Source organism: Scyliorhinus canicula, chromosome 3 (assembly GCF_902713615.1).
Source record: "Scyliorhinus canicula chromosome 3, sScyCan1.1, whole genome shotgun sequence".
NCBI classification, from domain to species: Eukaryota; Metazoa; Chordata; class Chondrichthyes; order Carcharhiniformes; family Scyliorhinidae; genus Scyliorhinus; species Scyliorhinus canicula.
The window spans coordinates 167,433,472-167,461,470 of NC_052148.1; the positions used below are offsets into that span (position 1 = coordinate 167,433,472).

At 45.2% G+C, this 27,999-nt stretch overlaps 1 protein-coding gene across 2 annotated transcripts in view; it reads left to right on the forward strand.

Annotated features, from left to right (window-relative positions):
* cops4 (COP9 constitutive photomorphogenic homolog subunit 4 (Arabidopsis)) overlaps positions 1–27,999 on the forward strand; it is a 108,692-nt gene that overhangs the window by 64,220 nt on the left and 16,473 nt on the right. For both annotated transcript variants that reach the window (XM_038791685.1, XM_038791686.1), the window contains exon 9: positions 20,274–20,358. In XM_038791685.1, coding sequence (XP_038647613.1) covers positions 20,274–20,358 — 85 coding nt within the window. The remainder of the gene's footprint in view (positions 1–20,273; positions 20,359–27,999) is intronic.

Genomic DNA, 27,999 nt, shown 5'->3' on the forward strand with positions numbered 1-27,999 from the left:
AGAAAGCTTTTTTTTTTCTAAACTCAGGAGAGTAGAGGCCTGAACTGCTCAGTTGCGTCATAAGACAATTCGCCCATCTCTGGAATCAATTTAGTGAACCTCATCTGAACTTCCTCTAATGCAACTACATCCCTCCTCAAATAAGGGAACCAAAATTGCACAGTGCTTCAGGTGTGGTCTCACCAATGCCTTGTTCAGTTGCGGCAACACTTCCCTACTTTTGTACTCTATTGCTTTAAAGGCCAAATTCCATTTGCCTTCCTTATTATCTGTGTACCTGCATACTAATTTTCTGAGATTCAAACACAAGGACACCCAGATCCCTCTGCATTAAAGCACTCCGAAGTTTCTCTCCATTTAGATAATAAGTTGCCGTTCCATTTTTCCGACCAAAATGGATAACCTCACACTTATCCACATTAAACTCCATCTGCCAAATTATAGTCCACTCACCTAACCTACCTATATCCTATTGTAAATTTCTTATTTCCTCATTGCAAATTACTATCCCACCTATTTTAGTGTCATCTGCAAATTTAACTATAGTATCGTCTATCCCTACATCCAAGTTAAATATATATTGTAAATAATTGGGGCCCGAGGACCAAATCCCACTAGTTACATCTTGCCAACCAGAAATATACCCATTTATCCCAATTCTCTGCCTTCTGTTGGTTAGCCAATCTTTTATCTAAGCTAATACATTGCCCCTAATCCCATGTGATCTCACCTTGTGTATTAACCTTTTTGTATGGCACCTTTTCAAATAACATCCGGAAGTCCAGATACACTACATCGTCAGGATGTCCATTATTTACTCGGTTTGTTACATCTTCAAAGAACTCTAGCAAATTAATGAAACATGACTTACTCTTCATAAAACTATGCTGACTCTGATGGGTTGCATTTTGACTTTCTAAATGTCCTGTTATTACTTCCTTAATAATGTATTCTAACAATTTCCCAATGACAGATGTTAAAGTAACTGAACTTTACTTTCCTACTTTCTGCCTCCCTCTCTTTTTGAATAAGAGCATTATGTTAGCATTTTTCCAATCCACTGGAACCTTTTCCACAACCAGGGAATTTTGGAATATTATAACCCATGGATCCACTATCTCCACTGCCACTTCCTTTAATCTCTAGGATGTAGGCCATCAGGCCCTGGGGGCTTGTCTGCCCTCAATCCCAAGAGTTTGATTTGCACTTTTTCTCTATTGACGATGACTGTTCTAAGTTCCTCCCTTTCTATTACGTCTGCATGACCTGTTATTATTGGGATGGTCCACCGTGCAAACTGAAGCAAAAATATTGATTTTGTGTCTCTGCCATTTCTGTTTTACTCATTATTAACCCCCGGTCTTATCCTCGAAGGACCGCTACTCCCCTTCCCTTTTATATGCAGTGGGGCACAGTTTAAACCAGGAAATATTGGCAGCTTGTAAAAAAAAAATAAGCTAACGACTGCGCCACTATACTGCCTGAGTTTCCCAATCATCCAGCCTGCCACTGGCTTTTGCAATATGGTATGCCTTAGTTTTTGTCTTTGTTATCTTTAACTTCCTTGCTTAGCCATGGATGTTGTTTCTCCTCTTACAATCTTTCTTCCTCTCTGGCGTATATTTTAGTTGGGATGAATTGAATGTCTCCTAAAACAAATGCCACTGCTTATCAACTGTCCTACCATTTAGTCTTCCTGCCCAGTCCACAAGGGCCAAATCTGCCCTCCTACCAACATAATTACCTTTGCTTAACTCCATAACTCTAGTGTGGGATTCCAGTTTCCCACTCTCAAACTGAATTTGAAATTCTATGATCACTCTTCCCCAGAGGATCCTTAACTATTTTGTCATTATTTAGTCCCTCCACATTACAGAATACCAAATCCAGAATAGCCTGCTCTCAGGTTGGTTCCACAACATATTGTTCCAAGAAAAAAATCTAACACATTCAATTAACTCTTCCTTGATGCTACCCATGCCAATTGGATTAATCTAGTTCATATGCATATTAATATCATCCATGAATTTGTACTTTGTTGTACTTTTTTTTTTACAAGCCGCCAATATTTCCTGGTTTAAACTGTGCCCCACTGCGGAACTACTGTTTGGGATTACTCCCACCAGAGACGTTTTTCCTTTGCTATTTCCTATTACTACTCTGACTGATTCCAGGTGTTGATTTGCAATGCCTATATAATTTCTCACCATGGCACTGATCCCTTCCTTTACTCATGAAGCTACACCACCCCATTTTCCTTTCTTTCTATTCTTCTGAAATACTGTGAACCCTTGGATGTTCAACTCCCAGACCTGGTCTCATTGTAACCAGGGCCGGGATTCTCCCCTACTTGGCGGGGCGGGGGTCCCGGCGTTTCGGAGTGGCGTGAACCACTCCGGTGTTGGGCTGCCCCAAAGGTGCGGAATTCTCCGCACCTTAGGGGCCAAGCCCTCACATTGAGGGGCTAGGCCCGCGCCGGAGTGGTTCCCACTCCGCCGGCTGGCGTGAACGGCCTTTGGTGCCAGGCCAGCCGTGGCCGAAAGGATTTTGCCGGCCGGCGTAAGTCCGCGCATGCGCTGGAGCATCAGTGGCTGCTGACATCATACCGCGCAGGCGCAGGGGAGGGGGTCTCTTCCACTTCCGCCATGTTGAAGACCATGGGAAAGGCGGAAGAAAAAGAGTGTCCCTACGACACAGGCCCGCCCGCCGATCGGTGGGCCCCGATCGCGGGCCAATCCACCGTGGGGGCACCCCCCAGGGTCAGATCCCCCCCCCCCCCCAAGGACCCCGGAGACCGCCCGCGCTGCCAATCCCGCCGGTCAGGTAGGTGGTTTAATCCACGCCGGCGGGAGAGGCCTGCCAACGGCAGGACTTCGGCCCATCGCGGGCCGGAGAATCGCCGCGGGAGGCCCGCCGACCGGCGCGCGCGATTCCCGCCTCCGCCGAGTCTCGGGGTCGGAGAATTCGGGACACGGCGGGGGCGGGATTGACGCCGGCCCTGGGCGATTCCTGCCCCCAGGCGATTCCCGCCCCAGATCTCAGTAATTGCCACCAAATCATATCTGCATTTCTCTATTTGCGCTGTTAACTTATTAATTTTGTTGCGAACGCTTTGTGCTTTCAGACACAATGCCCTGAAGTTAATTCTACTATTAAAATTTCCCTACTCTGTGATTCCTTGGTGCAATATGATGTTCACACGTTCTGTCCCTTCCTTTTATTTTCTGGTCACAATCCACCTCATCACTAACCTGCTCCTACCTTCTCCCTGAATTTCGATTTTCTAATTTTCCATGCAACTGACCCCCTCACCAAAAATTAGACTAAAGCCCTATCTACAACCCTAGTTATGCGATTCACCAGAACTCTGGTCCCAGCATGATTCAGGTCCCATCAGAACAGTTCCCTCTATTCCCAGGACTGGTGCCAATATCCTGAATTCAAACTAATTTCTCCCACACCAACCGTTGAGCCATGCATTTACTCTTTAATCTTATTGACGTTGCTAATTAGCTAGGGCTCAGGTAATAATCCAGATATCGTTACCTTTTTTGGTTCTGCTTTTTAATTTAGCCCTGAGCTGCTCATAGTCCCTCAGCAGAACCTCTATCCTTGTTCTACCTATGTCATTGGTACCTACACGGACCATGACAACTGGATTTTTACCCTCCCACTCCAAGTTCCTCTTCAAGTCCAGATGAGACATCCCGAACCCTGACACCAGGTCGGCAACACAGCCTTCGGTACATTCGATCTTCGTCATCGGGAACAGTGTCTATGAGGAGCTGGTTTAGCTCATTCGGCTATATCGCTGGCTTTGAAAGCAGGCCAGCAGCACGGTTCGATTCCCGTACCAGCCTCCCCGAACAGGCGCCGGAATGTGGCGACTAGGGGCTTTTCACAGTAACTTCATTGAAGCCTACTCGTGACAATAAGCGATTTTCATTTCATTTTCATTATGTCCCAACTATACTATCTCTGATAGTGACTACATTTCTCTTTCCTCCCCTGACCTGAATAGTTCTCTGTTACATGGTGCTGTGGTCAGTTTGCTCATCCTCCCACAGTCCTCACTCTAATCCACATGGGGAGCATGAATCTCAAACCTGATGGACATGGGCTGAGGCTCCTGCAACCCTATCTCTTGGATCCTTCTACCTGTCTCACTCGCAGCCACACCCTCCTGTCCCTTAACACGTGCCGAATTCAAGCTAGTTAATCTAAGGGGTGTGACTGCCTCCTGAAACACAGCATCCAGATAACTCTTCCCCCTCCCTGATGTGTCTCGGCTTCCGAAGCTCAGACTGCAGCTCGTCAACTCTGAGCAGAAGTTCCTCGAGCAACCAACACTTGTTACAAATGTTTTCACTAGGAACCACAATGGAGGGTCCACCAGCTCCCACATCATGCAGGAACAACACATCTCCTGGCCCTGCATCTCTATTTTATTTAATAAGTTTGTGTTTTTTTTTAATTTTCAACTGGTTTATAGTTGTGTAATCTATAAAATATTTCTCCTATTTACCTTTAACCTGAAAGCAACTTTGAATAGGTAATGCAAATTAAAAGTTACTTAACAACCAATTAATTTAGCGCTTTCCTGTGACATCAACTCCTGGATTGTTTTTCAAACTCAGCCTACTGCCCGAGTAGCAGTGTCCCTTGCAGGTTCAGCTGTCACCGCTCCTCCCTCTTTGACCCAAGCCCTTTTTTCATACTCTACCAACGCAGAGGCACACACCTCAGTGGACAGTGTGGTGAGGGGGTGAGATGATGGACGAAGCTACGCCCTGTGAGAAGCGGGCGAGGATGAGTGCCTCCCTGACCCTCCGGGCATGCCGGACCCTCGCCACTGCAGTCTGTCCTTCATCCTCCGGCTGGTCCTGCAGGTCCTCCCCAGGCTCGTTCTCCAGACCTTCCTATTCGATCGCCTCTTTGTCTTCCTCCTCGGAGGTGGCTGCATGATCTTCCCTCTTAGCCTCCAGCACATTGCCGTGCTGCTGTGCAAGATTGTGGAGGGCACAGCAGACCATCACAAAGTGGTAATTTCTTTGAAGGACCAGCGACGCAATTACACCTTGGGCAGTCGCCGGACTCCCCCTCTGGGTCCCTCCCTGGTCTGGTGGGCAGCCAGGTCCTCAAAGAGTGTGGGGCGGGGCCCTGCATATGGGCTGCCGCCTCAAGCCTCTGTCAACATCGCTGCCTTCTCCAGTGTCTGGCTGCTTCCACGGGGTCCAGGATATTATTCATCTCGTGTAATACCTGTAAGAAATTGGAGAGGGTGAGAGACTGACGACCAGAAGTGCCCCCCCCCAACCGCCGGACCCTCCAGTCCCACAAGTCTCTGCCCGCGACCAAGGCCGTCCCCAACGGGGACTCCTCCACCACCAACCTGAGCATTGGGGCTACAACCCAGTGCCTCCGGGCTCACTGCCCGGGATTGAAGATGGCTTCTCATCTCATCGGATCCACACAGCAGCCATCTGCCAACTTCACGTTTTTATTTATTTATTATTTTCCCTTTAGGGTACCCAATTTTTTTTTTCCAATTAAGGGGCAATTTAGCGTGGCCAATCCACCTTACCTGCACATCTTTGGGTTGTGGGGGCGAAACCCACGCAGACACAGGGAGAATATGCAAACTGCACACGAACAGTGACCCAGGGCCGGGATTCAAACCCGGGTCCTCAGCGCCGCAGTCCCAGTGCTAATCACTGCGCCACATGCCGCCATAACTTCACGTTTTTGAAAGGTATACTAATTGGCACCTGCAGGACCACTGGCTGGGGAATTGGTTAGATCACTGGAGGCCTTTAGATAGGAGGTCATTCCCATTAATGGTTTGGAAATTGGCTTTAATTGGTGATTATTGGTTTCTCGCCATGCCAAGGCAGGATTTGGTTCGCATCTATGTGGAATAGCTGGTTGGACAGTAAACTGATCAGCTCCTGCCGTGTTTCACGATTTTGGCCTCCCCCACGATCTAACAGCCACATTGCGCTCTCACTCAAGCATGACGTGACCGTTAAATCGCACCCAAATTCTTCGTTGAAAAAAATGAAATGAAAATCGCTTATTGTCACGAGTAGGCTTCAATGAAGTTACTGTGAAAAGCCCCTAGTCGCCACATTCCGGTGCCTGTTCGGGGAGGCTGGTATGGGAATTGAACCGTGCTGCTGGCCTGCCTTGGTCTGCTTTAAAAGCCAACGATTTAGCCCAGTGTGCTAAACCAGTAGATATTTTCGAACCTCTCCCAACTATAAGTTTATAATGACATTCAAAGCGCAGCACGCTGGTGCAGTTGTTAGCACTGCTGCCTCACGGCGCCGAGGTCCCAGGTTCGATCCCGCCTCTGGATCACTGTCTGTGTAGAGTTTGCACACTCGCCCCGTGTCTGCGTGGGTTTCACCCCCAAACCCAGAGATGTGCAGGGTAGGTGGATTGGCCATGCTAAATTACCCCTTAATTGGAAAAAATTAATTGGGTACTCTTAAAAATTTTTTTTTAAATAATGACATTCATTCTGTATCTTGTTTAACTAATATAATTTTTTTTTAATGATTTTGAAAAATGTTATCATTTTTCCTCATTTAGCAGTTTCAATAATGAAGTGTTAACTCATTATTTACTTCCAAAACCCCATAGTTGATATTTGGAGTGTTGAGCTGGTATGTTAATTGCTGGTCAGCTCCAACATGATGCCACCACCATGCACATCTCCCTGTGCCCTCCCCTTTAAACAGTCCAAAGGGACTGTTCATTCCGCAACACCTGAGCCCTTTTCAACTATTCCAACCCCTCCCTACGACACAAAGAAGTTCTACTCTTCTCTTCGACGGGATTTCCGGTTGTCTCTTCTACTGTGTTCACCTTTTTTGCTTTCTCCTTTCCTTTTCATGTTTGATCAGATATCTAAAAAACACTTTCACAGTGAAATCCTCTTCCTGAGCAATTGACTGTGACTTATCCATGTGAATTCCAACTTAAATTGTACTCTTCGTGTTCTGAGTACAGATATCTCCAAGGCACCTGGAACTCCTCAAACCACAAAGATGATAGGTGACAGAACAAAGATGATAGATGAGGGAAAGGAAGTAGATGTTGTATACATGGACTTCAGTAAAGCCTTTGACAAGGTACCTCATGGTAGACTGGTACAAAAGGTGAAGTCACATGGGATCAGAGGAGAGCTGCAAGTTGGATACAGAACTGGTTTGGACACAGAAGACAGAGGGTAGCAGTAGAAGGGTGCTTTTCTGAATGGAAGGCTGTGATTAGCGGCATTCCACAGGGATCAGTTCTGGGACCTTTGTTGTTCGTGGTGTATATAAATGATTTGGAAGAAAATGTAGCTGGGCTGATAGTAAGTTTGCAGACAACACAAAAATTGGTGGAGTTGCGGATAATGAAGAGGATTGTCAGAGGATACAGCAGGATATAAACTGGTTGGAGTTTAGAACAGATGTGCAGGGCAGCACGGTAGCACAGTGGTTAGCATTGTTGCCTACGGCACTGAGGACCCGGGTTCGAATCCCGGCCCTGGGTCACTGTCTGTGTGGAGTTTGCACATTCTCCCCGTGTCTGCGTGGGTTTCGTCCCCACAACCCAAAAGATGTGCAGGATAGGTGGATTGGCCACACTAAAATTGCCCCTTAATTGGAAAAAATAATTGGGTACGCTAAATTTATTTAAAAAAAAGAACAGATGTGCAAAGCAAGTTTTTTTTACACAGAGGGTGGTAAGTATATGGAACGCGCTGCCTGGGGAGGTGGTGGGAGCAGGTACGATGGAGGCATTTAAGGGGCATCTAGACAAATATATGAACAGGGTGCGAATGGAAGGGTACTGACTCCGTGAATGCATACGGTTTTAGTTTAGGCAGCTACTATGGTCGGCGCAGGCTTGCTGAGCCGAAGGGCTTGTTCCTGTGCCGTATTGTTCTTTGTTCACTGTTCTCACCGCATCCTAAGATGCATTCTCAATGCCATGTGCTGCCAAAGGCACAATCTCTCCCTTAAGCCCCGCCAACTCATCCTAACTCAAAGCTGTCCTGGTTTACAATTTCATTTTGTCATCGCTTCATTCAGTACTTTAACAATACATCTTTGCCTTCCTTTCAGGATCACAAACTTCACTAACTTGTGGGTTTCAACATCCTTCCAAATCTTCCTCCGCTTCCCTCTGACCTTCCCTCTTCCTTGCACCTCACACTTTGCCGTGTTTTCACATTCTTTCTGACCGTCTGCTCTCTGACTTTGAACGCTCCATCTCAAGAAAGGCATTAGTTGAATTCAATTCAACCTTTCCACCTCAATAAATTTTGTGCTCGGCATGACACCGAGCTCTTCTGCTTCGCCTCCATGCCCATGTCTTTGACCAGAACTGCTCCGCTTTTCAACACAGACCCTTTCACTGGTCTCCAATGTTCTTTTTCCACCTGCACACCTCCCTCTGGCCTCTTACCTTACTAGACTTTTCATTGACAGCTGCTGGTGTGACATAGGAAATCTCAATTTCTCTGCTCCACTCATTTACTCTAACCTATCTCTCTCGGAACTTGCTGCACTCCATTCTCTCAGATCCAAATCCAACATCATCATCAAATATGCGGACAAGGGAGCACTATTGTCTGGCATCCTGACCACTACCTTGTAGATGCCGAACGCAACTCTCTGACACTTCCTTGCACCTTCTCCTGGACTATGACCCCGCTACTGAACATCAAGCCATTGTGTACAGAACTGTTACTGTCCTTATATCCTCTGCAGATCTCCAAAGCCTTCAATTTCATAGTCCCCAAACAGCCTGCTTCTACCTCCTTCCCAATAGAACAGCCTGTTCCTGTCACAATGAACTTATTCCTTCCTATCTCAGCCCCTTCTTTTCTCCCCTTGTACACTCTTTTCCTACCTACATCTGCAACTCTTTTGATGCCCAATGTGACTTCAGCAATTACCACTTCTCTGACCCTAACCATCTCCTCGTCACAAGGACGTTCAATCACTCAACAACCGCACACCAGGATGGTCTTGGAGCTCTCTGCTTCTTCCTCAAACAGAGTCCAAGCGAGTCCCTTTCAAACACCCTCTTCCACCTGGCTGAGCTTGTTCTTCAATTCCATTCCACGCACTTCTTCTTCAACTCCACTCCGTCAAATAAAATGTTGCCATGGGTACCCACATAGGTCCCTGTTATGCCTGCCTTTTTGTGGGATATGTGGAACATTCATTTTTTCAGTCCTGCTCATGCCCCCTCCTCTTTCCAGTACGTTGCTGGCTGAATCAGAGCTGCCTTCTGCTCTCATCATGAACTGGAAAACTTCATTGGCTTTGTTTCCAATTTCCGCCCTTCGCTCCCCTTCACCTGCCTGGTCGAGCTTTGACATCTTCCCTTCCTCTTTGACTTCTCTTCCATTTATAAAGTTAGGCTATAAACTAATATTCACTGCAAACCCATGAGCCGGGATCCACCGACCCACCCGCCGGGTTGGAGAATCCCTGGGGGATTCCTGGCAAGAATCACGCCACGCTGCCCCGACGCTGGCTTGCCGATTCTCCAGCGCCGATTTTCGGGCGCCCACGGGATTGCCAACACAATGGACCGGCCCCCTCGGCCATTCTCCGGGCCTCAATGGGCCGAGTGTCCGCCGAGTTTGGCCGAGTCCCGTCAGCGTGGGTTACGTATGGTCCCACATGGCGGATCTCAGAGTTCTGTCTGCGGGGGCCGTCCTGCTGGGGGGGGCGGGGGGATCTAACCCCGGGGGAGGGGAGCCTCCACGGTCGCCTAACCCACGATCGGGGCCTACCAATTGGCGGGCGGGCTATTTCCGCGGGGGCCTATGTTCCTCCGCGCCGGACCCCTATAGGGCTCCACCATATTGCCCGAGGGCCAGCGCGGAGACAGAAACCCACGCACATTCGCGAACCCGCCCACATGCAACCCACGCCGGCCGTGGCGCGCATGCACGAACTCATGCCGGCCGTGGCGTGCATGCACGAACTTGTGCCGGCTGTGGCGCACCAGCTTTCGGGTGCCGGCGCTGCGGAGACCACTCCAGCGCCGTGCTAGCCCCCCAGGAAAGGGGTGGATCGCTGCCACTTTTCACGCCGGCGTCAGAACTTGGCCGCAGGATTGGAGAATCCCAGCCCAGATCTCCCACAGCTATCTCAACTACTTTTCCATACACCCTGCTTCCTGTAAGGACATTATGCCATTCTCCCAGTTTCTCATTCTCAGTTGCATCAGTTCTGATAGCGCATCTGGAATGTCCCCAACTGATGATCCAACCCACCATGGTTGACAGGGCTCTCTACCTTGTCTGATCCATTTCACCCATTCCTTCTCTCATCCCTTCCTCTCCCTCCCAGAGTCAAGATACAGTTCCCCTTGTCCTCATCTTCCACCTCACCAACCTCCATATTCAATGGATAATCCTCTGCCAGCTCCAGTGTGATACTTTATACAGAAGATAATTATACATGGTTAAGGGTTCCCTGCCCCCTTTAACAGGGGAGTTTATATTCGGCGAGGCTGAAGGGGAATTTAATCATTGCCACCTCGTGACACCCCCCGGCCCCCCCAGCCCAGGTCCAAAGAGTTCTCCAATGACTGTAGCGGTGGAGGGTGCCGGACTCACTTCATATCTGACTGTGTGTCGTGTACCCGTGATGCAGGATCAGGTGGTGTGTACCAGAAAATTACGCTTCCGACTGGAACGCCGAGATGGATTCTCTGCCGAAAGCTGCTGTACTGTGAACTCCCTGTTGGCGACCACAGACGGTTGAGTCTCCATATCCGAATCTGTATCGACAACCTTTCTCATGACGGTATCTTGATAATACCTTTAAGCACATACCGAATAATAATGCTAAACTGATCGATGGATGAATTATCTTGTGTTGAATCAACCTGAATAGAATAATATTTTGCTTGAGAAACTTCATGACTAATTCTTTTTGTATCATATTCTTCATAATTTTGATTAACATGTTTATAGTTGTTTTACTCAGGTATGTAACAAGTCCACCACGGCAGCACGGTAGCATTGTGGATAGCACAATCGCTTCACAGCTCCAGGGTCCCAGGTTCGATTCCGGCTTGGGTCACTGTCTGTGCGGAGTCTGCTCATCCTCCCGCGTGGGTTTCCTCCAGGTGCTCCGGTTTCCTCCCACAGTCCAAAGATGTGCAGGTTAGGTGGATTGGCCATGATAAATTGCCCTTAGTGTCCAAAATTGCCCTTAGTGTTGGGTGGGGTTACTGGGTTACGGGGATAGGGTGGAGGCGTTAACCTTGGGTAGGGTGCTCTTTCTAGGAGCCGGTGCAGACTCGATGGGCCGAATGGCCTCCTTCTGCACTGTAAATTCTATGAAAATTTACTTTGAGCCTTTCCTTGTTGCTCTAATCGTTTGATTCTTTGTTTAGACTTGTTTTGCACTGCAGAAACGTGAGCTGCCATAATGGGGTCATATTTTGCTATCAACTGCACTGTAGCTAAAAAATTGCCATGATTCAGAACCTCATTATCTAGAGTGTAGGCCGATTCATTTCTGTGACCTCGAAAAGGAAGTGCTTGCTTGCCTAACATCTTTATGATGTCTATAATCCTCATGACAATACTTCTCTGCTTCAATACTTCTTTCCTTTTAATTAGTGATGCTGCAAAAAATTTATCTAAGGTGCCATCATTAACCACACTGATATATTGCTGAGCATTTCTGACATGTGTTGTTGTCGATTCGTGTAAAGTCAAGGTCTGGCTAATACGCCTGTAGTCACTAAAGCCACGTACAAAGGGTGATGGATTACAAGTGTTGGTAAACTCAAAGGCTACGCAGTATGAACAATATAAGCATCTATTTTCTTTGTTATATGTTAGCTATTTTCTTGGGACTGAGTCATTCATAATTTTCCTCTCATACAAACGAGCATCAAATGGCAGATCATCAAGTGGCTGAAGTGGATGTTCAGCAAAAAACTGTTTTAGCTTTGCTCGTGATGGATATTGGAAGATTCCAGTAATTGATCTTTCATTTTCTTGCGTAGGTTCATTTACAGGATGTGCTTCAGAAACCAAGTCATTTATGCTTGAAGGAATATCTGATTCCCTGTCACTAGTTGAAGCTATGTGTTCAGATGTTGCAACTACAGGCAGTACAGATACCGGAACAAGGAAGCCAGAAGAAATATTGGGCCTGGGTTGATTAGTAATGGATGCACTTGTATTTGTCTCTACATTCAAAGTAGCTCTTCTCTGTTCTTGTAACTCGCATGCCATTGCATCATCACCATGAGCATTGTTTCTTGCTTCTTGATTATTTGTTGCATTTGTTGGATATTGATGTGGATTGTGCTTGTGGTATTATAAACTCTGTAATAGGCCTGCATCGCTTGGCTGATTCCTTCCTTTCTGCTTCTTTTTGTTCTTTGCGTTTTAGTGACCCAGATTTATGCTTTTTCTTTTCCATGCTGGTAGGGGTAATATTCCTGAAATAAAAACTTAATTAAAAATAGCCCACATTGGGAAAAATGAATATTGATGATTGCAAGAATAACTTGAAGGAACGCCAGATAAACCCCTACTTGATAAAAAATATAAAATAACTTACTTACACTTCAATAGGCTATGTTCATTAGTCAATACTACTGTGGCCTATGCAGCTTCAGAAGAGGAGACAATCCACTGTCTAGTGTTCACACCAGCAAGCAACTGAGACAACTGTTGAAACTTAGAAGTTTGGTCCGACTATAGCAAGACATTAAGAATGGTCCCACGACCAAAGTTAACATGTCCAGTTTGATACCAGGGTAGTGTTACAAGTCGCAACCCTTTGAGTTTACCGATCATGGCTTATCACTTCAATATCTTTGACCTCATGATTCACGGTCAAAGGTACCGCTTCTCCTTTTCGGTGACCTCACGACCCTATATACTGCTTGATATTCTTTCAAGTTGCCGACCATCTCAAATCACGAACTGTAACTTTATCTTTAAATTCACACACTCTTGCTGAAAATGTGGATTTCCAACTATGTCCAACCTGGGTGAACCAGCCCCCCCCCCCCCCCCCCCAACTCCTTTTCACATCCATTTAACACTGCTTCGTTCCTTCATACACTGAGTGATTATTTGTTTGTTTCTTTATTGCATTTTTATTTGGTATTGCTCTTTTTAAAAACAATTATATTTTATTAAGTTAGAATACAAATCTCAGGAAAGAAGTTGGAGATTTATTTATCTAATTAATTCTAATTTTTAAAGGCCCTTCAGAGATTCACGGGCCCCTTCTTGGCTCTCCGGGCCCTGGACCGATGTACCGGCTGAACCAAGACTACTGCTTGATATCCTTTGAAGTTGCCGACCATCTCAAATCACGAATTGTAACTTTATCTTTAAATTCACACACTCTTGCTGAAAACATGGAATTTCCTTAATTATGCCTGACCCGGGCCCCCCTATTCCACATCCTTCCACTACCTCCCCTGCTTCGTTCCTTTTCATGCACTGCTTATTTGTGTCCTGTTCTCTTTTTTTTCTTATTCCTTTTTATTACTAAAACAGTTGTCTGTGTTTGTTTCTTTATTGCATTTTTATTTGATATAGGGGGCCCACTTCATCAGGGGCCCACTTGCCATCGGGCAAGCTGACACCCTGGCCAGTCCACCACTGTGGATAACGGTCCCTATGATCCAGTGGACGACATCTACCAAGTTTCAGATGTACAATGTATCACCTGGTACAAAGTGCCTGGGTGGTCGATGTCGAACAGGAGACGCCCTTGCAAGTCCTGGTGGTGGTGCACCTTCCTGTCAATATCTGGGAAAACCATGTTAAGGCGGATCCGAAGCCTCCGTCCCATCAGCATCTCAGCCACGGCCACCCGAGTCATGACATGCGGGATAGCAAAAAAGGGATCAGGCTAGCCTAGTGTTCATCGACCCCGAAGATTGTTCCACACCCATTCCGCCAGCCCATTTGAGACCAGGTGGTACAGGACAGTTCAGATGTGTCGTACCCGGTTAGCCTTCAGAAACCCAGAGAACTCTTTGCTCGTAAAGAACATAAACATAAGAACTAGGAGCAGGAGTAGGCCATCTGGCCCCTCGAGCCTGCTCCGCCATTCAATTAGATCATGGCTGATCTTTTGTGGACTTAGCTCCACTTTCCGGCCCGAACACCATAACCCTTAATCCCTTTATTCTTCAAAAAACTATCTATCATTACCTTAAAAACATGTAATGAAGGAGCCTCAACTGCTTCACTGGGCAAGGAATTCCATAGATTCACAACCCTTTGGGTGAAGAAGTTCCTCCTAAACTCAGTCCTAAATCTACTTCCCTTTATTTTGAGGCTATGTCCCCTAGTTCTGCTGTCACCCGCGAGTGGAAACAACCTGCCCGCATCTATCCTATCTATTCCCTTCATAATTTTAAATGTTTCTATAAGATACCCCCTCATCCTTCTAAATTCCAACGAGTACAGTCCCAGTCTACTCAACCTCTCCTCATAATCCAACCCCTTCAGTTCTGGGATTAACCTAGTGAATCTCCTCTGCACACCCTCCAGCGCCAGTACGTCCTTTCTCAAGTATGGAGACCAAAACTGAACACAATACTCCAGGTGTGGCTGCACTAATACCTTATACAATTGCAACATAACCTCCCTAGTCTTAAACTCCATCCCTCTAGCAATGAAGGACAAAATTCCATTTGCCTTCTTAATCACCTGTTGCACTTGTAAACCAACCTTCTGTGAGTCATGCACTAGCACACCCAAGTCTCTCTGAACAGCGGCATGCTTTAATATTTTATCGTTTAAATAATAATCCCGTTTGCTGTTATTCCTACCAAAATGGATAACCTCACATTTGTCAACATTGTATTCCATCTGCCAGACCCTAGCCCATTCACTTAACCTATCCAAATCCCTCTGCAGACTTCCAGTATCCTCTGCACTTTTCGCTTTACCACTCATCTTAGTGTCATCCGCAAACTTGGACACATTGCCCTTGGTTCCCAACTCCAAATCATCTATGTAAATTGTGAACAATTGTGGGCCCAACACGGATCCCTGAGGGACACCACTAGCTACTGATTGCCAATCAGAGAAACACCCATTTATCCCAACTCTTTGCTTTCTATTAATTAACCAATCCTCTATCCATGCTACTACTTTACCCTTAATGCCATGCATCTTTATCTTATGCAGCAACCTTTTGTGTGGCACCTTGTCAAAGGCTTTCTGGAAATCCAGATATACCACATCCATCGGCTCCCCGTTATCTACTGCACTGGTAATGTCCTCAAAAAATTCCACTAAATTAGTTAGGCATGACCTGCCCTTTACCAACCCATGCTGCGTCTGCCCAATGGGACAATTTCTATCCAGATGCCTCGGCATTTCTTCCTTGATGATAGATTCCAGCATCTTCCCTACTACCGAAGTTAAGCTCACTGGCCTATAATTTCCTGCTTTCTGCCTACCTCCTTTTTTAAACAGTGGCGTCACGTTTGCTAATTTCCAATCCACCGGGACCACCCCAGAGTCTAGTGAATTTCGGTAAATTATCACTAGTGCATCTGCAATTTCCCTAGCCATCTCTTTTAGCACTCTGGGATGCATTCCATCAGGGCCAGGAGACTTGTCTACCTTTAGCCCCATTAGCTTGCCCATCACTCCCTCCTTAATGATAACAATCCTCTCAAGGTCCTCACCTGTCATAGCCTCGTTTCTATCAGTCGCTGGCATGTTATTTGTGTCTTCCACTGTGAAGTCCGACCCAAAAAACCTGTTCAGTTCCTCAGCCATTTCCTCATTTCCCATTATTAAAACTCCCATCTCATCCTCTAAAGGACCAATATTTACCTTAGCCACTCTTTTTTCTCTTATATATTTGTAAAAACTTTTACTGTCTGTTTTTATATTCTGAGCAAGTTTACTCTCATACTCTATCTTACTCTTCTTTATATCTTTTTTAGTAGCTTTCTGTTGCCCCCTAAAGATTTCCCAGTCCTCTAATCTCCCAGCAATCTTTGCCACTTTATATGCTTTTTCCTTCAATTTGATACTCTCCCTTATTTCCTTAGATATCCACGGTCGATTTTCCCTCTTTCTTCCGTCCTTCCTTTTTGTTGGTATAAACATTTGCTGAGCACTGTGAAAAATCGCTTGGAAGGTTTTCCAAGGTTCCTCAACTGTTCCACCATAAAGTCTTAGCTCCCAGTCTACCTTAGCTAGTTCTTCTCTCATCCCCTTGTAATCTCCTTTGTTTAAACACAAAACACTAGTATTTGATTTTACTTTCTCACCCTCCATCTGTATTTTAAATTCCACCATATTGTGATCGCTCCTTCCGAGAGGATCCCTAACTATGAGATCATGAATCAATCCTGTCTCATTACACAGGACAAGATCTAGGACCGCTTGTTCCCTCGTAGGTTCCATTACATACTGTTCTAGGAAACTATCGCAGATACATTCTATAAACTCCTCCTCAAGGTTGCCTTGACCGACCTGGTTAAACCAATCGACATGTAGATTAAAATCCCCCATGATAACTGCTGTACCATTTCTACATGCATCAGTTATTTCTTTGTTTATTGCCTGCCCCACCATATCGTTACTATTTGGTGGCCGATAGACTACTCCTATCAGTGACTTTTTCGCCTTACTATTCCTGATTTCCAGCCAAATGGATTCAACCTTATCCTCCATAGCACCGATGTCATCCCTTACTATTGCCCGGATGTCATCCTTAAATAACAGAGCAACACCACCTCCCTTACTATCCACTCTGTCCTTCCGAATAGTTTGATACCCTCGGATATTTAACTCCCAGTCGTGACCATCCTTTAACCATGTTTCAGTAATGGCCACTAAGTCATAGTCATTTACGATGATTTGTGCCATCAACTCATTTACTTTATTCCGATTACTACGAGCATTCAGGTAAAGTACACTTATGTTGGTTTTTTTACCTCTGTTTTGAATCTTAACATCTCCAGTTTTATTCCTTTTGTTATTACTGGGCCTATTCACTGAGCTCCCCTCAGTCACTGTACCTTGTACTGTCGCCCTTTTAGATTTTTGACTATGTCTTCTCTGCCTTGCACTTTTCCCCTTACTTCCTTTTGCTTCTGTCCCTGTTTTACTACCTTCCAACTTCCTGCATCGGTTCCCATCCCCCCCCAAGGCGTCCCATTGTCTGTGACTAACACCTAGGGTATCCGTGGGTTCAAAAAGACACACGCAGTTTCTCAATCGTCGCCCTTGAGGTGGTTGCCCCCATCTTGTGGACTTCCAGCCATTTGGAATGGGTATCAATTAGTAGCAGGAACATCAAACCTTGAAAAGGACCGGCAAAAGTGGCATGCAACTGTTCCCATGGCCACTCAGGCCATTCCCAAAAGTGGAGGGGCATGGTCAGCGGGAGCTTCTGGTGTTCCTGACAGATGGTACATTGTTGGGCCGATTGTTCATTGTCAGCATCCAGGCCCGGCCATTTAACATGGCTGCAGAGTGCCCATTTTGGAGGTCTTGCATGACAAAACTCTGACCCTTTAACAGAATAACGACATGCGTACCCCAAAACAGGACACCATCCTCCACACTAAAATCAAACATCATTGATGACAAAGCCCGCAATTCACTTGGAAGCTCTCAATGCTGGGCCACCATACAACACAAGAATTCGAACCCTGGAAAGAACCGGGTCAGTTTGGGTCCACGCATGGATCCAAGATGCAGTGACCGGCAACGAGTCCATGAAGTTATGGGTGGCGAAGCTCCATCCGCCCTTGGAGGAGATGGAGGGGTAGTCGGTTCACCATATTGGTGTGCACAATCTGAGTGCCCGGCTGATGTTTGAATGAGTACTTGTACGTGGCCATCAAATAGTCCACCAGTGGATTCTTGCAGAAGCGATAGGCGGAATGGCCCTGTTATTGAACAGATCGAGCAATGGTTTGTGGTCAGTGATGATGGTGAAGTGGCGGCCGTACACGTATTGGTGAAATTTATTTACTGCGAAAACCATAGCCAGGCCCTGCTTTTCTGTATGTGAGTACTTGCGTTTGACCACAGCCACCGTCTGCGAGGTGAAAGCGAACGGCCGATCTCTGCCATCCTGTGAGAGAACGGCCCCAATGCCAAACAGCCACCCGTCACATGTGACGAAGAGAAGCTTGGCAGGATCATAGTGAGTCAACATGCCAGAAGACAAAAGCTGTTTCTTCACTAGTCTGAAAGCTTGTCCTGCAGCCTATTCCATGCTCATTGGGTCAGGGGCCTGCTGAATGGTGCGCACCTTCCCTGCGACCAGGCGTAGCCCCTCGCGGTCCACCCCAGTGCCCAAGTACATCATCTCTTTCATGTGAAAAACATAATTGGCTCTGCAGGTGGATGCCAGACTCCTAAAAACACCGAAAACTTCCGCCAGGTTGTTCAGATGCTTCTGCTCGGTCTCTCCGGTGACCAGCATGTTGTCTAAATATATCGCTACATGTGGTAACCCAGGCAGAATGTTCTCCATCATTCCCTGGAATATGGCACAGGCCGTCGACATGCTGAAAGGGTGTACTCATACAGACCTTTACGTTAAATTAGCAGGTGGATTCTCATTTACTATACTTGATATGAATCATGCATATTTGCAACTCGAATTGAACATGGCCTCCCACCGCTACTAGCTGCTCGAACGTATAAGTGTTGGGGTCTGCAGGTTAGGTGAGGCTTCGTATCACACTGTAGGTATGTGCACCACAGGCAGTTAGCAAAATGACTGACAATCATTCTCCTTGATACTATTGGCCTGGGAAAAGCGCATTTTTTCTGCATCCAATCTTCCAAATTTGCATCAAATACATCTAATCTTCTGAACAGAGGCATGGTAAATGAAAAGATTCCAACCGTTATCCAGCAGGGTTAAGGAGGCGGCTTAACCGACAGAGTAGCAGCGTCAACAGCAAACTAGTTGAATCCTCTCGGCAGTTTTGTAGACCACGAAGGAGCTCATACCAAGCTGTTAAAAGGAAATAAAAGCTTATTAAGATAACTTATTTACACAGCACAAAAGATACCAGTCAGGTCTATCCTGTCGGTACGCCATCTGCTGACTTTATACAGAAGATAACTGTACATGGTTAGGGTTCCCTGCCCCCTTTAATGAGGGAGCTCGTATTCAGGAAGGCTGACGGGGAGTTTAATCATTGCCACCTTGTAAGTCCTTTGCGGGTTATGACAGGTCTCTAAATTGGGAAACCAAATGCAGACAGGTGACCGCTTTGCAGAACACCTACGCTCAGTCCGTCAGTATGACATCAAACTTCTGGTGACGTGACATTTTAATTCTCCACCTTGCTCCCATGCTGATCTTTCTGTCCATGACCTGCTACAGAGTTCCAATGAAGCTCGAGGCAAGCTTGAGGAATAGCACCTTGTCTTCCAACTCGGCATTGCACAGCCTTCTGGCTTCAACATCAAGTTCAACAACTTTAGATCATAATCTGCATTTGTCATGTTCTACTTTTTGTTTCTTTTTTAGTTTTCTGGCTTGGTCTTGCCTTGTTTCTTTCTTTATCCCTTCATGTTGTTTTTATATGGCTGCTATACAGTCCTTCATTCAGATACAACCTTTGTTTCTTTGTCGTACTCCTGACCCCTCTCTTTGACTGTTTCATCATGAAATATTGGGCAGCACCGGTAGCACAGTGGGTAGCACTGTTGCTTCACAGCTCCAGGGTCCCTAGTTCGATTCTCGGCTTGGTCACTGTCTGTGTGGAGTCTGCACGTTCTCCCTGTGTCTGCATGGGTGCTCCGGTTTCCTCCCACTAGTCCCGAAAGACGTGCTGTTAGGTGATTGGACATTCTGAATTCTCCCTCCGTGTACCCGAACAGGCGCCGGAATGTGGCGACTAGGGGCTTTTCACACTAACTTCATTGCAGTGTAAATGTAAGCCTACTTGTGACAATAAAGATTATTATATTAAATATTTTGTTAATTTGTCTCCACTGCACTCCACCTGATCACAGACCTTCTCTTATTCTTCCCGTCCCTCCCCTCTCCCCATCCCCTTCCATTGGTTTAAGACTCCTATATTTCTATATTTTTTCACTTCTGATGAAAGGTCATCGACTTGGAGTATTAATTCTGTTTCTTTGCACAGATGCTGCCTAACCTGCTGAACACTTTTTCCCTCTTGTTTTTATTTCAGATTTCCAGCATCTGCAGAATTTTGCTTTTGAATTAATTGGTTCCTTTTATTTATTTTCCCACTAGGCAGAAAAAATTGCCTCACAGATGATCACTGAGGGACGAATGAATGGATTTATTGATCAAATCGATGGAATTGTCCACTTTGAAAGTAAGTGCTTTTTTAAGTGCCTCTCTTCTGAAAATTGATCTTCCCACATTTTTGAGTTTTCATAACACAGAGGCACTGACATGTTTAAATTCAGATGCTGACCTCAAACAAATCTGAGGACAACAATCTCACAATCACTATTCCCAACAGCAGTTTAAATTTAGTACCTAAATGAAGGGGATGACCTGCTGTGCAGCAGCAGTGATTTAGCAAGCAGCTAAGCAATTCAGGGGATAAAGAGATATCAGCATGAATTGTAAAGCTCCAGAACATGCTGGTGTAATTAAGCCCTACACATGGCGTCTTGCCCTTAGCCATAGCATCTCGCCCTTAGCTACCCCATTATTTCTAAGAACTTGCTAGATTTTCACAATATTTACCTATTAAACTCACTGCAGAAAGTTAGGTTGCTAATTAAAAGTGCACGTACCTTTGAACATCGTTAATACAATGACTCAGAAAGGAAACAATTTAAAATATTCAGTCTCATTCCAGCATATAGTAAGTTCTTTGAGATTTAAAATTGTCAGATTTTAGATTTATTTTTCTTACTTTCTCTGTTTCTTTTTCTTAATCCAATCTATCCAGCCATCCATGTTGCAATCTCTGTACCTGAATGGACCCTTCTCTATTGTTCCACTGTTTGTTTCTCAGTTCTTAAATCTTAAGGTTTAGGGAGATGCACATTGGTTCTGCCATTCACTAACATCTCAGGCCCTGACCATGTGTTGTTAGTTCACACTTCAAAAAAGTTATGATTATTGAGCTGAAAGAGTATATGGAAAAGTCTAATCAATGGTGTGCATTGCCAGTTACTGTGCTCCAACAATGTTTAACTCAAATATAACACACTAATTATAATTACATTATAATTTTGTAATGCTCCAAACCAAAGACGACCCTAATTTACGTTAAGGTCGAGACGCCTTATCGTACACACCAAGTATCTGCAGGTTAAATGCCTCTAATTTTATCTTTTCCTTTCCTGCAGGCAGTGACTTGTACTCGGTTCCATGGGTATGGGTCATACTCCAATAATGTATTTATATGCCCATTCTTCTTCTGTAAACCTAGATAGTGAATAATGACTGACTATTAAACTCTACAGGCATCTCCGTCCTATGTTTTTCATGCCTGGAACAATCTGCCTGGATTGTACACAGAACAATACTTTTCACTGCACCTTGGTACATGTAACAATAAATCTAAATCTAATCAAGACTACTGTTACTCATAGCTCATGTCTTTAAAATCACTGAATATCATTTAGGAATGGCAATCTGGTCACATTTTCCCCACCCCTTCAATAGCCGAGGAGTTTCGAGAAAATTGTGACGGCTTACCTGCTTTTCAAATTGAAGCTCATTCAAAAGCATCTGGTGAAAGAACCTGCATCTTTCCTAATATGTATTTGTCAATTTAGCACTGTACCACAACTTAAACAACAGTGCAGGTTCAATTCCTGTACTGGTTGAGGTTATTCATGCCTTCTCAACCTTGCCCTTCTCCTGGTGATCCTCAAGTTAAATCACCACCAGTCAGCTCTCCCCCTCAAAGGGGAAAGCGACCTATGGTTATCTGGGACTATGGTGACTTTACCTACTTTATTGTTTCACAACTTTTACTCACTGAACAATTGAAGGGGCCCCATATTCAATTCAGTAATTCCAATATGGTGAGCATAAGAAAACCAAGACATCTACCCTATGTAAACAGGATCTGTTTTATGTGTTCTTCAGGATAGCTTGCTAAATGATTATTTTTCTAATTAATAGACAAGTATACAAACAGTTCAACTCTGACCTTGATCATCTTTTGCTTAATGAAATCTGCAGGCTTTTAAACTGGGGACAGCATAGTTAAACTTGTTCTCTCCTGACAAGTGTATACTTCTCAATGAAGCTATTATTACCGGGCTCCCTGAGTATTTCCCCGGGACCATCAGGAGCGGCGCTGTTGCTAGGCCCTTAAATCCCGACCCCCTACACAAACTTTCCTCCATTCTGACCCCCTGGGAAACAACCCCTCTGACCCAGCTCCGCACCTTCTCCACATTTGCTGCCCAGTAATACCCGACCCGCCAATGACAGAGGGAGACCATCTCACCTTGCCCGATCAGCTTTCACTCTCCCCACATGGCAGCTGGTGGAATTTGAAGTCAAATAATAAATCTTTTTGCTTATTGTCACAAGTAGGCTTCAATGAAGTTACTGTGAAAAGCCCATAATTCGCCACATTCCGGCGCCTGTTCGGGGAGGCCAGTACGGGAATTCCCGGTAGGGAATCTGGAATTAAACGCTAGCCTCTGTAATGATGGCCATGAAACCATTGTCGTAAAAATGTATCTGGTTCATTAATGTCCTTCAGTGGATGTAATCTGCCCTCCTTACCTGGTTTGTCTTACATGTGACTCCATACTCACAGCAATGTGGTTGACCTTTTGAAACATTAAACTTTTTTGTCAGGGTATCGCAACAAAAAAAAGAAAGTGATTAACAATGCAAAACAAGTACAGTACAGAACAAGGATTATGGCAAATATAGAAATATAGAAGACAGGATAAGTTGAGAACAATACATTCAAGGAACTATTGCCTCCAGTTTGGATGCTGAATCAATCCAATAACAGATTAATAATGGATTACAGGTTGAGGGGGAAATGAGGATACGGCTAAATTAGGCCTTAAATTTACTCTCTGTCCCTGCATCCACCGCACTCTGGGGTAGCGAATTCCACAGATTCACAACCCTTTGGGAGAAGTAGTTTCTCCTCAAATCTGTTTTAAATTTGCTACCTCTTATTCTAAGGTTATGACCTGTCATTTTAGAATGCCCCACAAGAGGAAGCATCTGCACCACATCTACCTTATCCATACCTTTTAACATCTTGTATACCTCGATTTGATCTCCCTTCGTTCTTCTAAACTCTCGAGAGTATAGGCCTAAACTGTTCAATCTCTCCTCATATGACAAACCCCTCATCTCTGGAATCAATCTAGTGAACCTCCTCTGAACTGCCTCCAATCACCTTTCCTTGAATAAGGGGACCAAAACTGTGCACAATACTCCAGGTGCAGTCTTACCAGTGCCTTGTATAGTTGCAACAACACTTCCTTACCTTTATACTCAAATCCTTTTCCTATAAATGCCAACATTCCATTTGCTTTCCTTATTATCTGCTGCACATGTATGCTCGTTTTCTGTGACTCATGCACGAGGGCACCCAGATCCCTCTGCATCAGAGCACCCCAAGTCACTCCCCATTTAGATAATAAGTTGCCTTTCCATTTTACCGACCAAACTGCATGCCCTCACACTTATCCACATCTGCCACATTTTGGCCCACTCTCCTAACCTATCTATATATCCATTTGTAAGGTTCTTATTTCCTCATTGCAACTTACTGTCCCACCTATTTTTGTGTCATCTGCAAATTTGGCTATAGATCCTTCTGTCCCTGTATCCAAGCCATTAATATAAAGTGTAAATAGCGGGGGCAAAAGGACCGAACCCTGTGGCACCCCACTAGTTACATCTTGCCATCCAGAAAAAGACTAATTTATCCCAACTCTCTGTCTCCTGTACATCAGCTAGTCTTCTATCCAAGCTAATAAGTTAGCCCTAATTCCATGTGATCTCACCTTGTGAATCAGCCTTCTGTGCGGCACCTTATTAAACGCCTTCCGGTAGTCCAGATATACCACATCTACAGGATCCCCATTATCCACTTTGCTTGTTACATCTTCGAAGAACTCAAGCAAATTAGTCAAACATGGGCAGCATGGTGGCGCAGTGGGTTAGCCCTGCTGCCTCACAGCGCCGAGGTCCCAGGTTCGATCCTGGCTCTGGGTCACTGTCTGTGTGGAGTTTGCACATTCTCCCCGTGTTTGCATGGATTTCGTCCCCACAACCCAAAGATGTGCTGGTTAGGTGGATTGGCCATGCTAAATTGTCCCTTAATTGGAAAAAATAAATTGGGTACTCTAAATTTTTTTTTTTAATTAAAAAAAGAATAGTCAAACATGATTTTCCTTTCATAAAACCATGCTGACTCTGATGGATAGTGCTTTGGCTTTCCAAATGTCCTGATATTACGTCTTTGATTCTAACAATTTTCCAACAACAGATGTTAAACTAACTGGTCTGTAATTTCCCACATTCTGCCTCCCTCCCTTTTTGAATAAGGACGTTACATTAGCATTTTTCCAATCCACTGGATCTTTTCCCGAGTCAATGGAATTTTGAAATATCATAACTAATGGATCCACTATCTCTGCTGCCACTTCCTTTAATACCCTAGGATGTAGGCCATCAGGCCCTGAGAACTTGTCTGCCCTCAATCCCAAGAGTTTGTTGAGTACCGTTTCCTATTGTTGCTAATTGTTCCAAGTTCCACCCTTTCTATTACCTCTGAATTGCCCGTTCCTATAGGAATGGTATTCGTGTCCTCCACCGTGAAAACTAAGGCAAAGTATTGAATTAGCATCTTTGCCATTTCTATGTTCCCCAATATTAACTCACCAGTTTCATCTTCCAATGGGCCAACATTCACCTTAGTGACTCACTTCCCTTTTATGTACCTGTAGAAGCTTTTGCTGTCCTTTTTGATATTCTGTGCTAGTTTATTTTCATAATTTATCTTAACTTTTTTAAATTACTTTTTTCGTATCCCTTTGTTTATGTTTGATAGTTTCCCAATCTTCCGGGCTGCCACTAGCCTTTACAATATGATATAACATCGTTTTTGTCTTGATAATGTTCTTGACCTCCTTGTTTAGCCATGGGTGTTTTTTTACCCCTCTTCCCATCTTTCTTCCTCACTGTGATATACTTTAGTTGTGAGAAATTGAGTATCTCCTTAAACAACTGCCACTGCTCATCAGCTGTCCCACCTTTTAGCCTTCCTGCCAGTCTATAAAAGCCAAATCTGACCTCCAGTTTATGTAATTTCCTTTGTTTAATTCCAGAGCACTAGTGTGGGACTCCACTTTCTCACCCCCAAACTGAATCTTGAATTCTACCACACTATGATCATTCCTCCTCAGTGGATCCTTCACTGCGAGGTCATTAATTAATCCCTCCTCATTACAGAATATCAAATCGAGAGTAGCCTCCTCCCTGGTTGGTTCCCCAACATACTGTTCCAGGAAACAGTCTCTAAAGCATTCAATGAACTCTGCCTCTAGGCTACCCTTGCCAATTTGATTCTTCCAGTCTATGTGTATATTAGAACATAGAACAGTACAGCACAGAACAGGCCCTTCGGCCCTCGATGTTGTGCCGAGCATTGTCCGAAACCAAGATCAAGCTATCCCACTCCCTGTCATTCTGGTGTGCTCCATGTGCCTATCCAATAACCGCTTGAAAGTTCCTAAAGTGTTCGACTCAACTATCACAGCAGGCAGTCCATTCCACACCCTAACCACTCTCTGAGTAAAGAACCTACCTCTGATATCCCTCCTATATCTCCCACCCTGAATCTTATAGTTATGCCCCCTTGTAACAGCTACATCCAGCCAAGGAAATAGTCTCTGAACGTCCACTCTATCCCCCTCATCATCTTATAAACCTCTATTAAGTCGTTTCTCGTCCTCCTCCGCTCCAAAGAGAAAAGCCCTAGCTCCCTCAACCTTTCCTCATAAGACCTATTCTGCAAACCAGGCAGCATCCTGGTAAATCTCCTTTGCACCCTTTCCAATGCTTCCACATCCTTCCTATAATGAGGTGACCAGAACTGCACACTACCCCAAATGTGGTCTCACCAGTGTAATGTATAGTTGCAGTATAACCCCACGGCTCTTAAACTTAAGCCCCCTGTTAATAAACGCTAACACACTATAAGCCTTCTTCACGGCTCTATCCACTTGAGTGGCAATCTTCAGAGATCTGTGGACATGAACCCCAAGATCTCTCTGTTCCTCCACATTCCTCAGAACCCTGCCGTTGACCCTGTAATCCGCATTCAAATTTTTTCTACCAAAATGAATCACCTCGCACTTATCAGGGTTAAACTCCATCTGCCATTTTTCGGCCCAGCTCTGCATCCTATCAATGTCTCTTTGCAGCCTACAACAGCCCTCCACCTCATCCACTACTCCAGCACTCTTGGTGTCATCAGCAAATTTACTGACCCACCCGTCAGCCCCCTCCTCCAAGCCATTGATAAAAATCGCAAGTAGCAGAGGACCCAGCACTGTTCCCTGTGGTACACCGCTGGTAACTGGTCTCCAGTCTGAAAATTTTCCATCCACCACCACCCTCTGTCTTCTATGTGATAGCCAGTTACTGATCCAATTGGCCAAATTTCCCTCTATCCCACACCTCCTTGCTTTCTTCATGAGCCGACCATGGGGAACCTTATCAAACGCCTTACTAAAATCCATTTATACGACATCAACTGCTCTACCTTCATCTACACACTTAGTTACCTCTTCAAAGAATTCAATCAAATTTGTGAGGCAAGACTTACCCTTCACGAATCCGTGTTGGCTATCCCGGATTAAGCTGCATCTTTCCAAATGGTCATAAATCTTATCCTTCAGGACCTTTTCCATTAACTTATCAACCACCGAAGTAAGACTAACTGGCCTATAATTACCAGGGTTATTCCTATTCCCTTTCTTGAACAGAGGAACAACATTCACCACTCTTCAGTCCTCTGGCACTATCCCCGTGGACAGTGAGGACCCAAAGATCAAAGCCAAAGGCTCTGCAATCTCATCCCTTGCCTCCCAACGAATCTTGGATGTATCCCATCTGGGCCAGGGGACTTGTCGACCCTCAGGTTTTTCAAAATTGCTAATACATCCTTCCTCAGAACATCTACCTGCAGCCTACCTGCCTGTATCACACACTCATCCTCAAAAACATGGCCCCTTTCCTTAGTGAACACTGAAGGAAAGTATTCATTCAACGCCTCCCCTATTTCTTCTGACTCCATGTACAAGTTGCCACTACCGTCCTTGCGACCGGCCCTACCCTCACCCTGGTCATTCTTTTATTTCTCACATTTGAGTAAAAAGCTTTGGAGTTTTCCTTGATCCGACCCGCCAAGGACTTCTCATGGCCCCTCCTAGCTCTCCTAAGCCCTTTTTTAGCTCACTCCTTGCTACCTTGTAACCGTCAAGCGACCCAACTGAACCTTGTTTTCTCATCCTTACATACTCTTCCTTTTTCCTCTTGACAAGACATTCAACCTCTTTTGTGAACCATGGTTCCCTCACATGGCCATTTCCTCCCTGCCTGATAGGGACATACCTATCAAGGACACGCAGTATTTATTCCTTGAACAAGCTCCACTTTTCATTTGTGCCTTTCCCTGACCATTTCTGTACCCATCTTATGCTCCCTAATTCTTGCCTAATCGCATCATAATTACCCCTCCCCCAATTATAAACCTTGCCCTGCCGTATGGCCCCATCCCTCTCCATTGCAATAGTGAAAGACGCCGAATTGTGGTCACTATCTCCAAAGTGCTCTCCCACAAAAAAATCTTAACACTTGGTCCGGTTCATTACCCAGTACCAAATCCAATGTGGCCCCCCCTCTTGTCGGCCTAGCCACATATTGTGTCAGGAAACCCTCCTGCACACACTGTACAAAGATCACCCATTATTATTACCATACCTTTCTTGCAAGCCCC